The sequence below is a fragment of the Rhinopithecus roxellana genome, chromosome 20 (genome assembly GCF_007565055.1).
Source record: "Rhinopithecus roxellana isolate Shanxi Qingling chromosome 20, ASM756505v1, whole genome shotgun sequence".
NCBI classification, from domain to species: domain Eukaryota; kingdom Metazoa; phylum Chordata; class Mammalia; order Primates; family Cercopithecidae; genus Rhinopithecus; species Rhinopithecus roxellana.
The window spans coordinates 5869675-5885894 of record NC_044568.1 but is presented as its reverse complement, the minus strand read 5'-3'; the positions used below and the strand labels follow the sequence as shown (position 1 = coordinate 5885894).

The following is a 16220-nucleotide window of genomic DNA, read 5'->3' as shown; positions in this document are numbered from 1 at the left end:
AGGCAGGGTTTCACTATGTTGACCAGGCCGGTCTCAAACTCCTGACCTCAGATGATCCACTTGCCTTGGCCTCCCAAAGTGCTGGGATTATAGACTTGAGCCACTGTGCCTGGCCCCAGGATAATTTTTAATTAGCAACAAAGTGAGAATTGCTACTGGTGTCTGGTGGGTGGAGGCCAGCGATGCTGCTAAACATCCTACAATGTACACAACAGTCTCTGCCACAAAGAATGATCTAGACCGGAAGCAGTGGCTCACACCCTGTCTCAAAAAAAAAGAAAGAAAAAAAGGAGAAGAAGGAGGAGGAGGAAGAGGAGGAGGAGGAGGAGGAAGAAGAAGAAGAAGGAGAAGGAGAAGGAGAAGGAGCAGCAGCAGCGGAGGAAGAAGAGGAAGAATCATGTAGCACAAGTGCAGGTGGTGCAGAGGTTGAGAAACCTGGTCTATCTGTGAGATGCATTCCTAGAAATGCAACTGCTGAGCCAAAGGGTGTGTGCTTTTGAAACGCCTGTAGATGTTTCCATATTGCCCAGGGCTAATCTTAAACCTGGGGATGTGCTGTGACAGTGTCTCAGCCAACTCAGATGTTGATAGTGGGTGGTTTGCATGCCCACGGGCTCTGGAAGCTCCCCAGTCCTGGAGTCAGCCTGGGGTGTGGATGGAGAAGCCTGTTTGTGAACTCAACCAGCAGATTGCTATAGGGCAGGCAATACAGGGTCGGTTCTGTTCAGTCAGCAGCCGTGTTCTTATAACCTGCTGTGCACTGGATGCAGGGATGAAACTGACATATCTCTGCCCTCACCAAGTTTCCAACCTAATGCGGGACACTGACCAGGAAACAAATCAGGTGACACACACTCAGAGGGGGCAGTGAACAGGTTGCCTGGGGAAGGCAAGGAGGGCTTCAGGGAGGAGGTGATTTTTAGTTGGAACAAAACTGCTACTCGCTGTTGTCATTTGTTGAAGGCTCACCTTGCACCCAGCTTCCTAGATTATAGGGGTAGCTCTTTCTTTTTTTACCAAACTAACTTAGCTTTGGCCCCCATGGTGTGGGATTCTGTGAAATCCATTTATTTTCTAGCTTTTTTTTTTTTTTTTTTTTGAGACGGAGTCTCGCTTTGTCACCCAGGCTGAAGTGCAATGGTGCGATCTTGGCTCACTGCAACCTTTACCTCCCGGGTTCAAGCGATTCTTCTGCCTCGGCCTCCTGAGTAGCTGGGATTATAGGCGTGCGCCACCATGCCCGGCTAATTTTTGTATTTGTGGGAGAGACGGGGTTTCACCATGTTGGCCAGGCTGGTCTCGAACTCCTAACTTCAGGTGATCTGCCTGCCTCCGCCTCCCAAAGTGCTGGGATTTCAGGCATGAGCACCGTGCCCCGCCTATTTTCTAGCTTTCTGGAGAGTCCCTGGGCCGCGGAGCTCACACATTCTGTAGTAGGTCCTCCACCCTGGACCGCTGCTCCATCTTCATCATGTAGCCTCCGTCTTCGTGCCATTTCTCCAGGTTGTGGTCGACACATACTAGGGAGTATTTCATTTTGTCTGAACAACCGTGTTATGTGCTTGGTACCATGATCCCCATTTTATAGATGAGGAAAGTGAAGCAAGGGAAGCATAAGTAACTGACTTGCCTGCTGGGATTTTCACATTGGCACTGCCAGGCTCCACAGTGGGAGCTGTTTGCTGGCCATGCTGGTCCCTAGGGCAGGGTAATGAGGAAGGTGGGGGATGGTGGAACACAGAGATCAGGTAAGAGAGCCAGAGATCAGGCCACAACAATGGGGATTTTGAAAGTGTTCTTTGCCTGTAGGCCTAGCCCTGGGCCAGGAGTAAGGGGCTGGGACAGATGGGAGAGCTGAATTTGTAACTTGGGTCTGGCTCTGGGGCAGAGGGGGCTGGCTGTCCAAGACATGCCTTCCCAGGCCTTCAAGATTCCTAGGGCCTTGGGTCTCACATTATTACTTCAAAAAGAAGGCTGGATGCTGTGGCTCTTGGCTATAATCCCAGCACTTTGGGAAGCTGAGGCAGATGGATCACTTGAGGTCAGGAATTCGAGACTAGCCTGGCCAATATGGTGAAATCCTGTCTCCACTAAAAACATAAAATTAGCTGGGCCTGGTGATGGGCACCTGTAATCTCAGCTACTTAGGAGGCTGAGGCAGGAGAATTTCTTAAACCCCGGAGGCAGAGGTTGCAGTGAGCCCAGATCACGTTACTGCATTTCAGCTGGTGCGACAGAGTGAAACTCCATCCCAGAGGCTGGGTGCCGTGGCTCATGCCTGTAATCCCAGCACTTTGGGAGGCCAGGGCAGGTGGATCACTTGAGGTCAGTTCGAGACCAGCCTGGTCAGCATGGTGAAACCCCATCTCTACTAAAAATACAAAAATTAGCCAGGCGTGGTGGCATATGCCTGTAGTCCCCAGCTACCTGGGATGCTGAGGCAGGAGAATGACTTGAACCCAGGAGGCAGAGGTTGCAGTGAGCCTAGATCTCGCCATTGCCCTCCAGCCTGGGCAACAAGAGCAAAACTCCATCTCAAAAAAAAAAAAAAACCTCCATCTCAGAAACAACAATGACCACAAAAACATACTTGGTAGGTAGCAGTGGTAATTCCAGTGTTTTGGGAGGCTGAGGTGGGAGGGTTGCCTGAGGTCAAAGACCAGCCTGAGCAACCTAGCAAGGCCTTATCTCTACAAAAAAATTGTAAAAATCAGCCCACAGGCCGGGCGCGGTGGCTCAAGCCTGTAATCCCAGCACTTTGGGAGGCCGAGACGGGCGGATCACGAGGTCAGGAGATCGAGACCATCCTGGCTAATACGGTGAAACCCTGGCTCTACTAAAAAATACAAAAAACTAGCCGGGCGAGGTGGCGGGCGCCTGTAGTCCTAGCTACTTGGGAGGCTGAGGCAGGAGAATGGCATGAACCCGGGAGGCGGAGCTTGCAGTGAGCTGAGATCCGGCCACTGCACTCCAGCCCAGGCGACAGAGCAAGACTCCGTTTCAAAAAAAAAAAAAAAAAAAAAAATCAGCCCACCAAGGTAGTGTCATGGCTGTAGTCTTGGCTACTCGAGAGGCTGAGGCAGGAGGATCGCTTGAGCCCAGGAATTTGAGGCTGCAGTAAGTCATGATCGCGCTACTGTACTCCATCCTGGACAACAGAGTGAGACCCAGTCTTTTTCTTTGTGGATAACTCAAAGAAGTCATTTACAAAATGCCTTTTGTTTTCAAAGCACAGCTTTTCATAAAAAGCAAGGCTCACATGTAATAGATGCTCTGGTACACAGATGTGTGTTGAGAGCTGCTGGGGACTCGGGAAGCGCAGCAGCCGTGGGATCAGCCGGTGGTCAGAACTCATCGTCAGAATCATCATGGGCCCCCCTGCAGACCTTGAAGGGCCGGGGGGTGGTCAGCTGTCCCGGGGAGGCCGGGGCCAGGTTCACCCAGCCGGGCCCACGGGGCAGCAGGTGGCTTTCATTGAGTCTGATGACACGGTAGTTCTCGTAATGGACGTTGTGGGTTATGTCCTTCAGGTCTTGGAGGTGGGAGCTGGGGGACCAGTGATGGTTAGCTCCGATGGTGGTGTCCCCAGGGCCCCTCGCCAGCCCCCTAGCCCTGGGCTCCCCACACCCTCACCGGATGAGCAGGTCTCTCAGGAGAGGAAATTCACAGTGCGCCATGTTCTCCACTGCAAGATATGGGACTCAGTGTGGGCTCTGCTTAGTGAGCAATCAGTAAGCGCCTACTGTATGCACCACCTGACACCATTTCCCTTAGCCCTTTTCCCACATTTCTCTTTATCCTATCCTGCCTTCCCTTTGTTGGTTCATTCATTCATTCATTCATTCATTCATTCATCCACTGTTGTGTCCCCAGTGCCTGGTACAGGCAGCTCCTACAAGTAGCTGTAGAATGAATGAATCCACCAATCACTATTGTATTATATGAACATTCGGCCTCTGTATCCATGGGTGCCCACTGCGGGGCTTGAGCATCTGCCAACTTTGGTATCCCTGGGGGTCCTGGAACCACCCCCTGCAGATAGCATGGAATGCCTGTATGCCATATCATAGGTAATAGTATAGTATATTTCTAGCCGGGTGTGGTGGCTCACACCTATAATCCCAGCACTTTGGGAGGCCGAGGTGGGTGGATCACCTGAGGTCAGGAGTTTGAGACCAGCCTGGACAACATGGTGAAACCTCATCTCTACTAAAATACAAAAATTAGCCAGGTGTGATGGCATAATCTGTAGTCACAGCTACTTGGGAGGCTGAGGCAGGAGAATCGCTTGAACCTGAGAGGCGGATGTTGCAGTAAGCCAAGATCGCTCCACTGTACTCCAGCCTGGGCGACAGACCAAGACTCTGTCTCAAAAATATACACAGAGAGAGTATAGGACATTTCTAATAATTATAATAATACTCAGGGGCTACGTCCTGGCGGGCCCTCCTGTCTCACTTTCCCTGGATCCCTAAGGCAGCCTCCCCTCCCTCCCCCAACAATCCGCCTTCACTGTGCCTCCCCCACCTGTCCTTGTCCCGTTAGCTCTATGGGGACAGGGACCCTGTCAGTCCTCCCTTTACCATGCACCATGGTAACTACACGTAGCGGTGCCCGATACACAGTAAGCCCATTGTAATTTCCGGCCAGCCACTGGGGCCACTGGGGCAGCCTTGGGTATTGGGCATTGTGCCAAATGGTGGTTCTCCCGGCTCCAGCACCCTAGGAAGTTGATGCCACTGTGATGCCCACTTTACTGTGAGGAAACTGAGGCCCAGAGGGTCCGGAAACTTGCCCACGGCCTCCCAGCTGGAAAGAGGGACCATTCCCCAGGCCTCTTTGTCCAATAGGCTTCACTTTTCTGTGCCCTGTGGTGGGTGCTAAGGATGTCTAAGGCACAGGGCTGCTCTGGCTTCCAACCTGTCCCCACCAGCATCCTACCCAGGGGCCCTGCACCGACCTTCAATGATGCCCCAGTTGGTCTTCCGGCCCAGGACACACCTCCCGTTCACCAGGTGCTCTTGGTCAGCCCCTACCACAGCAAAAGGGATTCGGTCCTGGGAGAGGAGAAGAGACACAGATGGGAGGATGGACTTCACTGGAGAGAAGAGAAGTCAAGGCACCCAGGCAGGAGAAAGGAGCCCTGTCCTTTTCGGGGAGGGAACATGGTAGAAAGTGCACAGAATTCCCAAGTTCAAAGACATAAAGTCTAATCGGTGCCTCTGGCCGGGTGAGGTAGCTCTTGCCTGTAATTTCAGCACTTTTAGGTGGGAGGTGGGAGGATCACTTGAGCCCCAAGAGTTTGAGACCAGCCTGGGCAACATGGTGAAACCCCATCTCTGTGAAAACTAAAAGATCAGCTGAGAGTAATCATAGCTCACTGCAGCCTTGACCTCCTGGGCTCAAGTGATACCCCTTGCCTCAGTCCCCTGAGGAGTGAGGACCATAGGTGTGCACCACCATGCCTGGCTACTTTTTAAACATTTTAGTAGAGTTATCTGTGTTTCCCAGGCTTGTCTCTAACTCCTGGGCTCAAGTGATCCTCCCTCTGCTGGGATTACAGGAGGGAGCCACCACACCCAGCCCGTCTGATTTCTTATATATAAAGTTTTATTGGCACACAGTCAAGCCTGTGAGTCACTTTTGTCTATGGCTGCTTTTCAACCAGGACATCAGAGTTGAATCATCGCAACAGAGACCCCTACGGCCTGCAAAGTCTAAAACATGTACTACCTGGCCCTTTGCAGAAAAGGTTGTTGAACCCTATTGTAAACTCCAGTTGTTTACTTGCTCATGGCCAGAGCAGAAATTCAAACTCGTAAACTCCTAAGTGACATATATGGGTTTGTTTTTATTTCTGAGTTCATCTGTGATGGGGAATAATGGTGATGTTGACAATATTGGGCATGGTGGCTCACACCTGTAATCCCAGCATTTTGGGAGGCCGAGGCAGGCAGATCACCTGAGGTCAGGAGTTCGAGACCAGCCTGGTCAACATAGTGAAACTCCATCTCTACTAAAAAGAAAAAATTAGCCGGGTGTGATGGCACATACCTGTAATCCCAGCTATTCAGGAGGCTGAGGTGGGAGAATCACTTGAACCCAGGTTCAAGCAGAGGTCGCTGTGAGCAGAGATTGTGCCACTGTACTCCAGCCTGGGTCACAGAACAAGACCCTGTCTCAGCCAGGCATGGTGGCTCACGCCTATAATCCCAGCACTTCCGGAGGCCAAGATAGGTGAATCACAAGGTCAGGAGATGGAGATCATCCTGGCCAACATGGTAAAACCCCCGTCTCTACTAAAAATACAAAATAAAATAAAATAAAAAATAGCCAGGCATGGTGGTGTGCACCTGAAGTCCCAGCTACTCAGGAGGCTGAGGCAGGAGAATCCCTTGAACCCAGGAGGTGGAGGTTGCAGTGAGCTGAGATCATGCCACTGTACTCCAGCCTGGGTGACAGAGCAAGACTATATCTCAAAATAATAATAAAAAAAAATTGTACAGTACAGTGGTTTTTAGTATTTGACCAGGGTTATGCAACCATCATCGCAATCTAATTTCACAACCTTTTCATCACACCTCCCAAAAAAACCCCATACCTTTTAGCAATCACTCCCCATTTCTCTCTTCCCCACAGCCGCTGACTACCACTAATCTACTTTCTGTCTCTATAGATTTGCCTGCGCCTATTCTAGACATTTCATATAAATGGAATCCCATAATACGTGACCTTTTGTATCTGAATTCTTTTTGTCTGAGAAACTTTTTTTTTTTTTTTTTGAGACGGAGTCTCGCTGTGTTGCCCAGGCTAGAGTGCAGTGGCGCGATCTCGGCTCACTACAAGCTCCGCCTCCCGGGTTCACGCCATTCTCCCGCCTCAGCCTCCGAGTAGCTGGGACTACAGGCGCCCACCACCTCGCCCGGCAAGTTTTTGTATTTTTAGTAGAGACGGGGTTTCACCATGTTAGCCAGGATGGTCTTGATCTCCTGACCTCGTGATCCACCCGCCTCGGCCTCCCAAAGTGCTGGGATTACAGGCGTGAGCCACCGAGCCCAGCTGAGAAACATGTTTACAAAGTTCCCCCGTGCTGTAGCAGGCAGGTGACAGTGCTTCATTTATTTTCCGTTCTTTTTTTTTTTTTTTTTTTTTTTGAGACAGGGTCTCACTCCCTTGCCCAGGCTGGAGTGCAGTGTTGCAATCTCTGCTCAGTGCAACCTTCACTTCCCACATTCAAGCAATTCTCCTGCCTCAGCCTCCCCAGTAGCTGGGATTACAGGTGCGCGCCACCACACACCTGGCTAGTTTTGCATTTTTAGTAGAGACAGTTTCACCCTGTTGGGCCAGGCTGGTCTCAAACCCCTGGCCGCAAATGATCCGCCCGCCTCAGCCTCCCAAAGTGCTAGGATTACAGGCATGAGCCACTGTGCCCAGCCTTGAACTGTACACTTTTAAAAGGTGAACTTCATTCCTTTTCATGGGTAAGGGCTAGTCCATGGTAGGGGATAGGCCACATTGCGTTTCCCCGCTCATCTGTTGATGCATATTTGGGTTGCTTCCACTTTTAGGCTAAAATTAATAACGCTACTGTGAACATTCATGTACGCATTTTTCTGTGAGTGTACATTTTTGTTTGTTTTGGGTATATACGTAGGAGTTCAGTTGCTGGGTCATATAGTAACTGGATGTTTAAGCATTTGAGGAACCACCAGACTGTTTTCCAAAGTGGCTGAGCCATTTTACTTTCCTTGCAGCAGTAGGTGAGGCTTTCAGTTCCTCCACATCTTCCACGGCACCTTTTTGTTGTTGTTGTTGTTATTTTAAGACAGAGTTTTGCTCTTGTTGCCCAGGCTGGGGTGTGCAGTGGTGCGATCTCGGCTCACTGTAACCTCCACCTCCAGGTTTGTGTTTTTTTGTTGAGATGGGGTTTTGCCATGTTGCCCAAGCTGGTCTCGAACTCCTAGGCTCAAGGAATCCTCCTGCCTCAGGAGGAATTCTCCTGCCTCAGCCTTCTGAGTAGCTAGGCTTACAGGCACCCACCACCACGCCCGGCTAATTTTTTGTATTTTTTTTTTTTTTTTGAGACGGACTCTCTGTCGCCCAGGCTGGAGTGCAGTGGGGTGATCTCGGCTCACCACAAGCTCCGCCTCCCGGGTTCACACCATTCTCCGGCCTCAGCCTGCCGAGTAGCTGGGACTACAGGCGCCCGCCACCACACCCGGCTAATTTTTTGTATTTGTAGTAGAGACGGGGTTTCACCGTGTTAGCCAGGATGGTCTCGATCTCCTGGCCTCGTGATCCGCCCGCCTCGGCCTCCCAAAGTGCTGGGATTACAGGCATGAGCCACCGCGCCGGGCTTAATTTTTTGTATTTTTAGTAGAGATGTGGTTTTGTTATGTTGGCCAGGCTGGTCTCAAACTCCTGACCTCAGGTGATCCACCCGCCTCAGCCTCCCAAAGTGCAGGGATTACAGGTGTGAGCCACCTCGCCAGGCCAATGCTTTTTTTTTTTTTTGAGACGGAGTTTCACTCTTCTTGCCCAGGCTGGAGTGCTGTCGCGCCATGTCAGCTCACTGCAACCTCCACCTCCCGGATTCAAGCCTTTCTCCTGCCTCAGCCTCCTGAGTAGCTGGGATTACAGGCATGTGCCACTATGCCCAGCTAATTTTTTTTGTATTTGTAGTAGAGACAAGGTTTCTTCATGTTGGTCAGGCTGGTCTCAAACTCCCAACCTCAGGTGATCCACCAGCCTCGGCCTTCCAAAGTGCTGGGATTACAGGTGTGCGCCACCACACCCCACCTTGAGTTATATTTTATTGCCTTTTTTTTTTTTTTTAAACCTGGTTCTCACTGTGTCACCCAGGCTGGAGCACAGTGGCGTGATCACATCTCACTGCAGCCTCCACTTCCTGGGCTCAAGTGATCCTCCCACCTCAGCCTCCTGAGTAGCTGGGACTATAGGCACATGCCACCAGGCCAAGATAATTTTTCTGTTGAGATGGGGTTTTGCCATGTTGCGCAAGCTGGTCTTGAACTCCTAGGCTCACGGAATCCTCCCGCCTTGGCCTCCCAAAGTGCTGGGATTGCAACCATACTGGGGCCTCTTTTATTGTTGAGCTGTTAGAGTTTTTTATTGTTGTTGTTTGTCTGTTTGTTTGTTTGAGACGGAGTCTCACTCTGTCACCCAGGCTGGAGCGCAGTGGTGCAATCTTGGCTCACTCACTGCAACCTCTGCCTCCCAGGTTCAAGCAATTCTCCTGCTTCAGCCTCCTGAGTAGCTGGGACTAAAGGCGTGCACCACCACACTCAGAGAATTTTTTGTATTTTTGGCAGAGATGGGGTTTCACCATGTTGGCCAGGCTGGTCTCCAACTCCTGACCTCCAGCGATCTGCCTGCCTTGGCCTCCCAAAGTTCTGAGATTACAGGCATGAGCCACTGTGCCCGGCCCAGTGTTCTTTATATATTCAGCATACAAGCCCCTTGTTGAGTATGTGATTCGTAGACATGTTCTCTGATTCTGTGGGTGGTTAGTGTGAGCTGTTATTTCTTGCTCACCTTGAGCTTGTGGATGCATGGACAGTCATATCTGCTAGGAATATGTGCACGTTTCCCTGAGATGCAGAGAAAGATGAATCTTTGGGTGGAAAGGATATGTGGGAAGGAAATCACCTCGCCCGCCTCCCGCCGCACAGCCTCTCACCCGTAACTTGCTGTTGAGGATTCTGTCATTGATGTCCTCGTCAAAGCACATCTGGGGGTAAACGTTGATGCAGTGGGTCCTCAGGTTCTGCTGGATCTGGAGATCCCGCACAGGTGACCTCAGCCCACCCTGCCCACTCTGCCCTCTGCCCCGCTGACCCCAGCCCTGCCCCAGGCACCCAGATCACCCTGCGCCTAAAGGCCTCTCGCTCCTCTATGGTCAGGCTGTCGGCCCGGGCAATCACGGGCACCACGTTCACAGTCTGGCACAGCCGCTGCAGGAACTCAATGTCCAGGGGCCGCAGGCTGCCGGGGCAGGGCAGTGATGGAAGTGGTGGTGGTGGTGAGTGTATGAATGGCAGCAGCAGGGCAGGGGGGTGGGGGCAGCCAGCAGCCCACATCGGGAACCCCTTCTCCTCCTCCCTGCCCCATGCAGGTGGTCCTCGCCTTGCAGGTGCAGCCCCCTCACCAGTGCCCAGTGGGTGGTACAAAGTACACGCAGCAGTGCACCCGGGTGTCTGGGATGTGGCGCTGGCGGGTGATGAGGAGCTCCTCCTGCAGGTACTGCTCGTATTGCTCGTTGATATAGCCCAGGATGGGGTCCCAGCTGAGGCGGGAGGTGGACCCTCCCCTCAGAACTGTGCTGTGCCCGGAGAGCCCCACCCCTCTCCGCTGTGTCCTCTGGGTGGTCCTCCCTTGGGATGATGAATCGTCCCGGTTTGCCCAGGACCTCTGGGTCACCCCGTTACTTTCCCCCACTTCCCTGCATCATCAGAGAGACACAGAGAGACCTCCTGACATTCTTGGCTTCACTGTCTGTAAAATAGAGACAACAGCAGCACCTATGGTGCAAGTAAGGGAGGGGTGAGCATTAACTGTGCTAAAGGGCCACACCTGGGCCCAAACCACGAAGGACTCGCACCTGATGGTTGCAGGGGGTCTCCCTCCTCCTCGAGTCCCTTCCCCTCTTGGGTATTGTCAATACTGTAAGTAGCCAAACAGATCCTTTTTTTTTTTTTGAGACGGAGTCTTGCTCTGTCGCCCAGGCTGGAGTGCAGTGGCCAGATCTCAGGCTCACTGCAAGCTCCACCTCCCAGGTTCATGCTATTCTCCTGCCTCAGCCTCCCGAGCAGCTGGGACTACAGGCGCCCCCCACTACACCCGGCTACTTTTTTTTTTTTTTTGTATTTTTAGTAGAGACGGGGTTTCACCGTGTTAGCCAGGATGGTCTCGATCTCCTGACCTCGTAATCCACCCGCCTCGGCCTCCCAAAGAGCTGGGATTACAGGCATAAGCCACCGCACCTGGTCTCAGATCCTTTTAAAAACAGGTGTCAGGCCAGGCCCAATGGCTCATGCCTGTAATCTCAGCACTTTGGGAGGCAGAGGCAGGAGGATAGCTTGAGCCCAGGAATTCGAGACTAGCCTGGGCAATATAGGGAAATGCCAACTCTATAAAAACTACAAAAATTAGCTGGGTGAGGTGGCACGTGCCTGTGGTCCCAGCTGCTCAGGAGGCTGAAGCAGGAGGGTCCTTGAGCTCGGGGAGGTCGAGGCTGCAGTGAGCCATGATCTCACCACTGCACTCCAGCCTGGGAAACAGAGTGAGACACTGACTCTAAATAAATAAAAATGAAACCAGGGCCGGGTGCGGTGGCTCAGGCGTGTAATCCCAGCGCTTTGGGAGGCTGAGGCAAGTGAATCACCTGAGGTCAGGAGCTCGAGACCAGCCTGGTCAACATGGGGAAATCCCCGTCTCTACTAAAATTACAAAAATTGGGCCGGGCATGGTGGCTTACACCTGTAATTCCAGCACTTTGGGAGGCCAAGGTGGGCGGATCACCTGGGGTCAGAAGTTTGAGACCAGCCTGGCCAACACGGTGAAACCCCGTCTCTACTAAAAATACAAAAAACTAGCCGGGCGAGGTGGCGGGCGCCTGTAGTCCCAGCTACTCGGGAGGCTGAGGCAGGAGAATGGCGTAAACCCGGGAGGCGGAGCTTGCAGTGAGCTGAGATCCGGCCACTGCATCCCAGCCTGGGCGATAGAGTGAGACTCCGTCTCAAAAAAAAAAAAAAAAGTAGCTGGAAATCGCTTGAACCCAGGGGGCGGAGGTTGCAGTGAGCCGAGATTGTGTCAATGCACTCTGGCCTGGGCGGCAAGAGCGAGATTCTGTCTCCAAAAAAAAAAAAAAAAAAAAAAGATCACATAGCCTGGCCGTTCCAGGTCTGGGGTGTTTCCCAAAGGTTGAAGGGGGAGGGGCAGGGACAGGAGGGGACAGTCGTGTGGCTCACGCCTGTAATCCCAGTACTTTGGGAGGCTGAGGCGAGTGGATCACCTGAGGTCAAGAGTTCCAGACCAGCCTGGCCAACAGGGTGAAACCCCGTCTCAACTAAAAATACAAAAAAAATTAGCTGGGTGTGGTGGCGGGCACCTGTAATCCCAGCTACTTCGGGAGGCTGAGGCTGGAGAATTACTTGAACCTAGGAGGCGGAAGTTGAAGTGAGCCGAGATCATGCCCTTGTATTCCAGCCTGGGCGACAAGAGTGAAACTCTCTTAAAAAAAAAAAAAAAGAACCCACCAGTTGTCATTGTTGATCTGGTCCCCGAAGCCGGGCGTGTCCGTCACTGTCAGCTTCAGCTTCACACCCTTCTCCTCGATGACTGCGGAGGGACAGCGGAGTCAGGAGAGACTGGACCCTGGTGGGATAGGGTGGGGCAGGGTGGGGTGAGGTGTGAACAGGAGCTCACTCACCATGGGTCACTGAATGCAGCTGCAGCGTCTGGGGTGGGGGCACCCCCAAGCCCGGTGGGTTTGACTTCCACACTTTGAACAGTGTGTTCACCATCGTGGACTTGCCCAGTCCGCTCTGCCCTGGGAGTGGCAACGGGATGACAGCAGTTAGGGTGGGCATTTTAAGCAGTTTTTCTCTAACTCTTTACTTTTTTATTTTTGGAGACAGGGTCTCATTCTGTCACCCAGGCTGGAGTGCAGTGATGCAATCCCAGTTCACTGCAGCCTCGACCTTCCCAGGCTGTAGTGATCCTCGCACCTCAGCTTCCAGAGTAGCTGGGACTCAGGCGCAGGCCACCACACGCAGCTAATTTCTGTACTGTTTTTTTATTGTTAAGACAGCGTCTCGGCCGGGCGCGGTGGCTCAAGCCTGTAATCCCAGCACTTTGGGAGGCTGAGGCGGGCGGATCACAAGGTCAGGAGGTCGAGACCATCCTGGCTAACACAGTGAAACCCCGTCTCCACTTAAAAAATACAAAAAACTAGCCGGGCGAGATGGCAGCGCCTGTAGTCCCAGCTACTCGGGAGGCTGAGGCAGGAGAATGGCGTGGACCCGGGAGGCGGAGCTTGCAGTGAGCTGAGATCCGGCCACTGCACTCCAGCCTGGGCGACAGAGCGAGACTCCGTCTCAAAAAAAAAAAGACAGCGTCTCATTCTGTCACCTAGGTTGGAGTGATTGCAGCTCACTGTAACCTCCGCTCTCAGGTTCAAATGATCCTCCCACTTCAGCCTCCCAAGTAGCTGGGATTCAGGTGCAGGCCACTATGCCTGGCTAATTTTTAAACTTTTTTTGTAGAGATGGGGTCTTGCTGTGTTGCCGAGTCTGGTCATGAACTCCTGGCCTCAAGGGATCCTTCTGCTTCGGTCTTGCTCTGTCACCCAGGCTGGAGTGCAGTGGCACAATCTCGGCTCACTACAACCTCCGCCTCCCAGGTTCAAGCAATTCTCCTGCCTCAGCCTCCTAAGTAGCTCCTAAGTACAGGCGCCCGCCACCACGCTAATTTTTGTATTTTTAGTAGAGACGAGGTTTCACCATGTTGGCCAGGCTGGTCTCAAACTCCTGACCTCAAGTGATCCTCCCGCTTTGGCCTTTCAAAGTGCTGGAATTACAGGCTTGAGCCACCACACCCGGCTTCATTTTTGTACTTTTTGTACACATGGGGTTTTGCTAGTCTCGAACTCCTGAAGGCAAGTGATCCACCCGCCTCAGCCTCCCAAAACCCTGGATGATAGGTGTGAGCCACCGCTCCAGGCAGATTTTTGTCTTTTGATGACTCGGCATTTCTCAAATTTTTCAATGACAACATCCCTGTGAGGTGCTATTATCAGGCCCACTTAGCAGACGAGGAGGCGCGACAGGCTGCCAAAGGTAAGATCACACGCCCAGGCATCCGTAGCACCATGGGTCTGTCCTGCCGTGGGCCCCACCTCTCACTCACCCACCACCATGATGTTGAACTCAAACCCCATCTTCATAGCCTTAATCTTCAGCTGGTCCAGCACAGCCTCGATGCCCACAGGACCAAGCATCTCGCAGGGTGGGGTGCTGGGGCTGGAGGGCCGCGAGGACAGGCAGGGAGAGGGGGAGCGCCTCAGGGGGTCCATGGCGGCCGAGGGTTCAAGATGCCTGTCACCAGGTGGGTGGGGAGAAGGGGGTCACTGTGGCTCAGAGGAGCCCACATTGACCTCTCATATGTGAACCCCGATTTGAGCTTGGCTGTTGGCCAACCCCCTCCACACTTCATGCCTCCGGTGTACCCTAAGTGCCCGTAGTCCCAGGGGTGTGGCGAGGGTGCCTGTGGGGAGCCGTTTCTCCGGGGTGCTTCAACCCCCATCCAGAGAGGCCTCCCCCGCCCAGGGGTCTGCCCTGTCCCCACCTAGAGCCTAGGCAGGGGCCTCTCAGGTCACTTCCCCCAGCAGAGCCTGGAGGGCCAAAGTCCAGGATGGGTGTCTGCAGCCAGGCTGGAGTCCTGGAGGGGCTTCAGGGAGTGTGTGTGGGGTGAAGTGGCTCCCATCCCAGCAGGGAACTTGGGCAGGGGGCTCAGGAGGAGGCGCCCCCACTTTCCCCAGGGGGACACACAGCAGAGTTGATAGAGATAGAGAGCGAGAGAGATGGCACAGGTATGAAGGTGACGGAGACACAGAGAGAGACCAAGGCCAGGCAGGGAAGATGGCTGGGAGGGAGTGGTGCAGAGAGTCCACAGTGGGCAGAGAGAGAGCAGCAGCAGCCTGCTTTGGCACCTGGTGGACGTGGGTCCTGGTGGAGCTTCCAGGAGCTGCCTTGTCCTGGCAGGGCCTGGTGTGTGTGATGGGGGAGGGGAGAGGGTGACAGTTAACCGAAGAATCTGAGCTCCATCTGCACTTCCTGTGACCCCCACCTGGGGGCTTCTCTGAAGCAGGAGCAGGAGCTGTTACCCCTCTCATCCACACAATGACCCCAGCCTAATAATACAATGATCCCCACCAGGCATTTGAGTCCAGGGGCCTGAGTCCCCCACATCAGCAGGGCTTCCACCTCCAAGCTCATGCCCTCAACCACTCTGTGGGGACGAGCAAACCCGGGTCCCACAGCCGGCTAGCGGGACATCCGTGTCCATCCTTGGTGCCGTGTGTTTTAAGTTGCCAGCGTCAAAAACATTAAGAGATTGCTTTAGCAAATTATTTACTCAGTCCTGACTCTGCACATGGCATTGTTCTAGGAGCCCAAATATGTTAACTTGCTTAATAATCAAGCCCCATGAAGTAAGCGCTGTTACTACCCCCAGTTGACAGATAAGAGAGGGTCAAGTGAGGAGGTGGCAGAGCTGGGACTTACCGGCTCTGAGTCTGTGTGCTCACCCTCTACTGCCTTTTTCTTGTTTATAGAAACATCTAGATTTCCAGTGTATCTTAGAGATTATCACCCTGACTTGAGATGCCCTCTTTAAACAGGCCATGTGCTTTCCAGACCATGGTCCTCACCCCTCCCTTATTGTCTCTCTGATAAGCTGTTTCTTTTTTTGTTATTTGTTTTTGAGAGAGAGCCTCGCTCTGTTGCCCTTGCTGGAGTGCAGTGGCACGATCTCGGCTCACTGTAACCTCCGCCTCCTGGGTTCAAGCGATTTTCCTGCCTCAGCCTCCCAAGTAGCTGGATTACAGGCGTGCACCACCACGCCCCGCTAATTTTGTGTTTTTAGTGGAGATGGGGTACCACCATGTTGGTCAGGCTGGTCACAAGCTTCTGACCTCAAGTGATCCACCAACCTTGGTCCCCCAAAGTGCTGGGATTACAGGTGGGAGCCACTGTGCCTGATCTTTATTATTTTTTTTTTCCTTTTTTTTTTTGTTTGAGATGGAGTCTCGCTCTGTCGCCCAGGCTGGAGCGCGATATCGGCTCCCTGCAAGCTCCGCCTCCCAGGTTCGTGCCATTCTCCTGCCTCAGCCTCCCGAGTAGCTGGGACTACAGGCACCCGCCACCATGCCTGGGTAATTATTTTGTATTTTTACTAGAGATGGGGTTTCACCGTGTTAGCCAGGATGGTCTCAATCTCCTGACCTCGTGATCTGCCTTCCTCGGCCTCCCAAAGTGCTGGGATTACAGGCGTGAGCCACCGCGCCCAGCCCTTTTTTTAATTTTTTGAGACAGGGTCTCACTATGTTGCCCAGGCTGATCTCAAACTCCTGGGTTCAAGTGATCCTCTCACCTCAGCCTCCCTAAATGCTGGGATTACAGACGTGAACCACCGTGCCC

General features: G+C 52.9%; 1 protein-coding gene across 2 annotated transcripts; it reads right to left on the bottom strand.

The window, feature by feature from the left end:
- Positions 1-3216: 3216 nt before the first annotated feature.
- SEPTIN12 (septin 12) lies at positions 3217-14953 on the bottom strand. 2 transcript variants are annotated; one of them, XM_010353890.2, is made up of 10 exons: positions 14732-14953; positions 13930-14117; positions 12452-12571; positions 12279-12360; positions 10169-10306; positions 9888-10005; positions 9701-9796; positions 4961-5057; positions 3634-3685; positions 3237-3546 (listed from the first exon to the last, which is right to left on the bottom strand). In XM_010353890.2, the coding sequence occupies exons 2-10, from the start codon at positions 14093-14095 to the stop codon at positions 3345-3347; spliced, it is 1071 nt and encodes a 356-aa protein (XP_010352192.1). In that variant the 5' UTR covers positions 14096-14117; positions 14732-14953; the 3' UTR covers positions 3237-3344. The 2 variants fall into 2 exon arrangements, with proteins under 2 accessions (XP_010352193.1, XP_010352192.1); XM_010353891.2 differs by lacking the exon at positions 10169-10306 and having other exon boundaries at positions 3217-3546; positions 14732-14844.
- Positions 14954-16220: the final 1267 nt, after the last annotated feature.

Coding starts and splice junctions, on each gene's coding strand:
- SEPTIN12 (XM_010353890.2), bottom strand. CDS start 14,095: ATGGACCCCCTGAGGCGCTCCCCCTCTCCCTGCCTGTCCTCGCGGCCC. Junction 12,361..12,451: donor GCTGCATTCAGTGACCCATG/GTGAGTGAGCTC, acceptor GTCCCTCCGCAG/TCATCGAGGAGAAGGGTGTG. Junction 9,797..9,887: donor GAGAGGCCTTTAGGCGCAGG/GTGATCTGGGTG, acceptor CGGGATCTCCAG/ATCCAGCAGAACCTGAGGAC.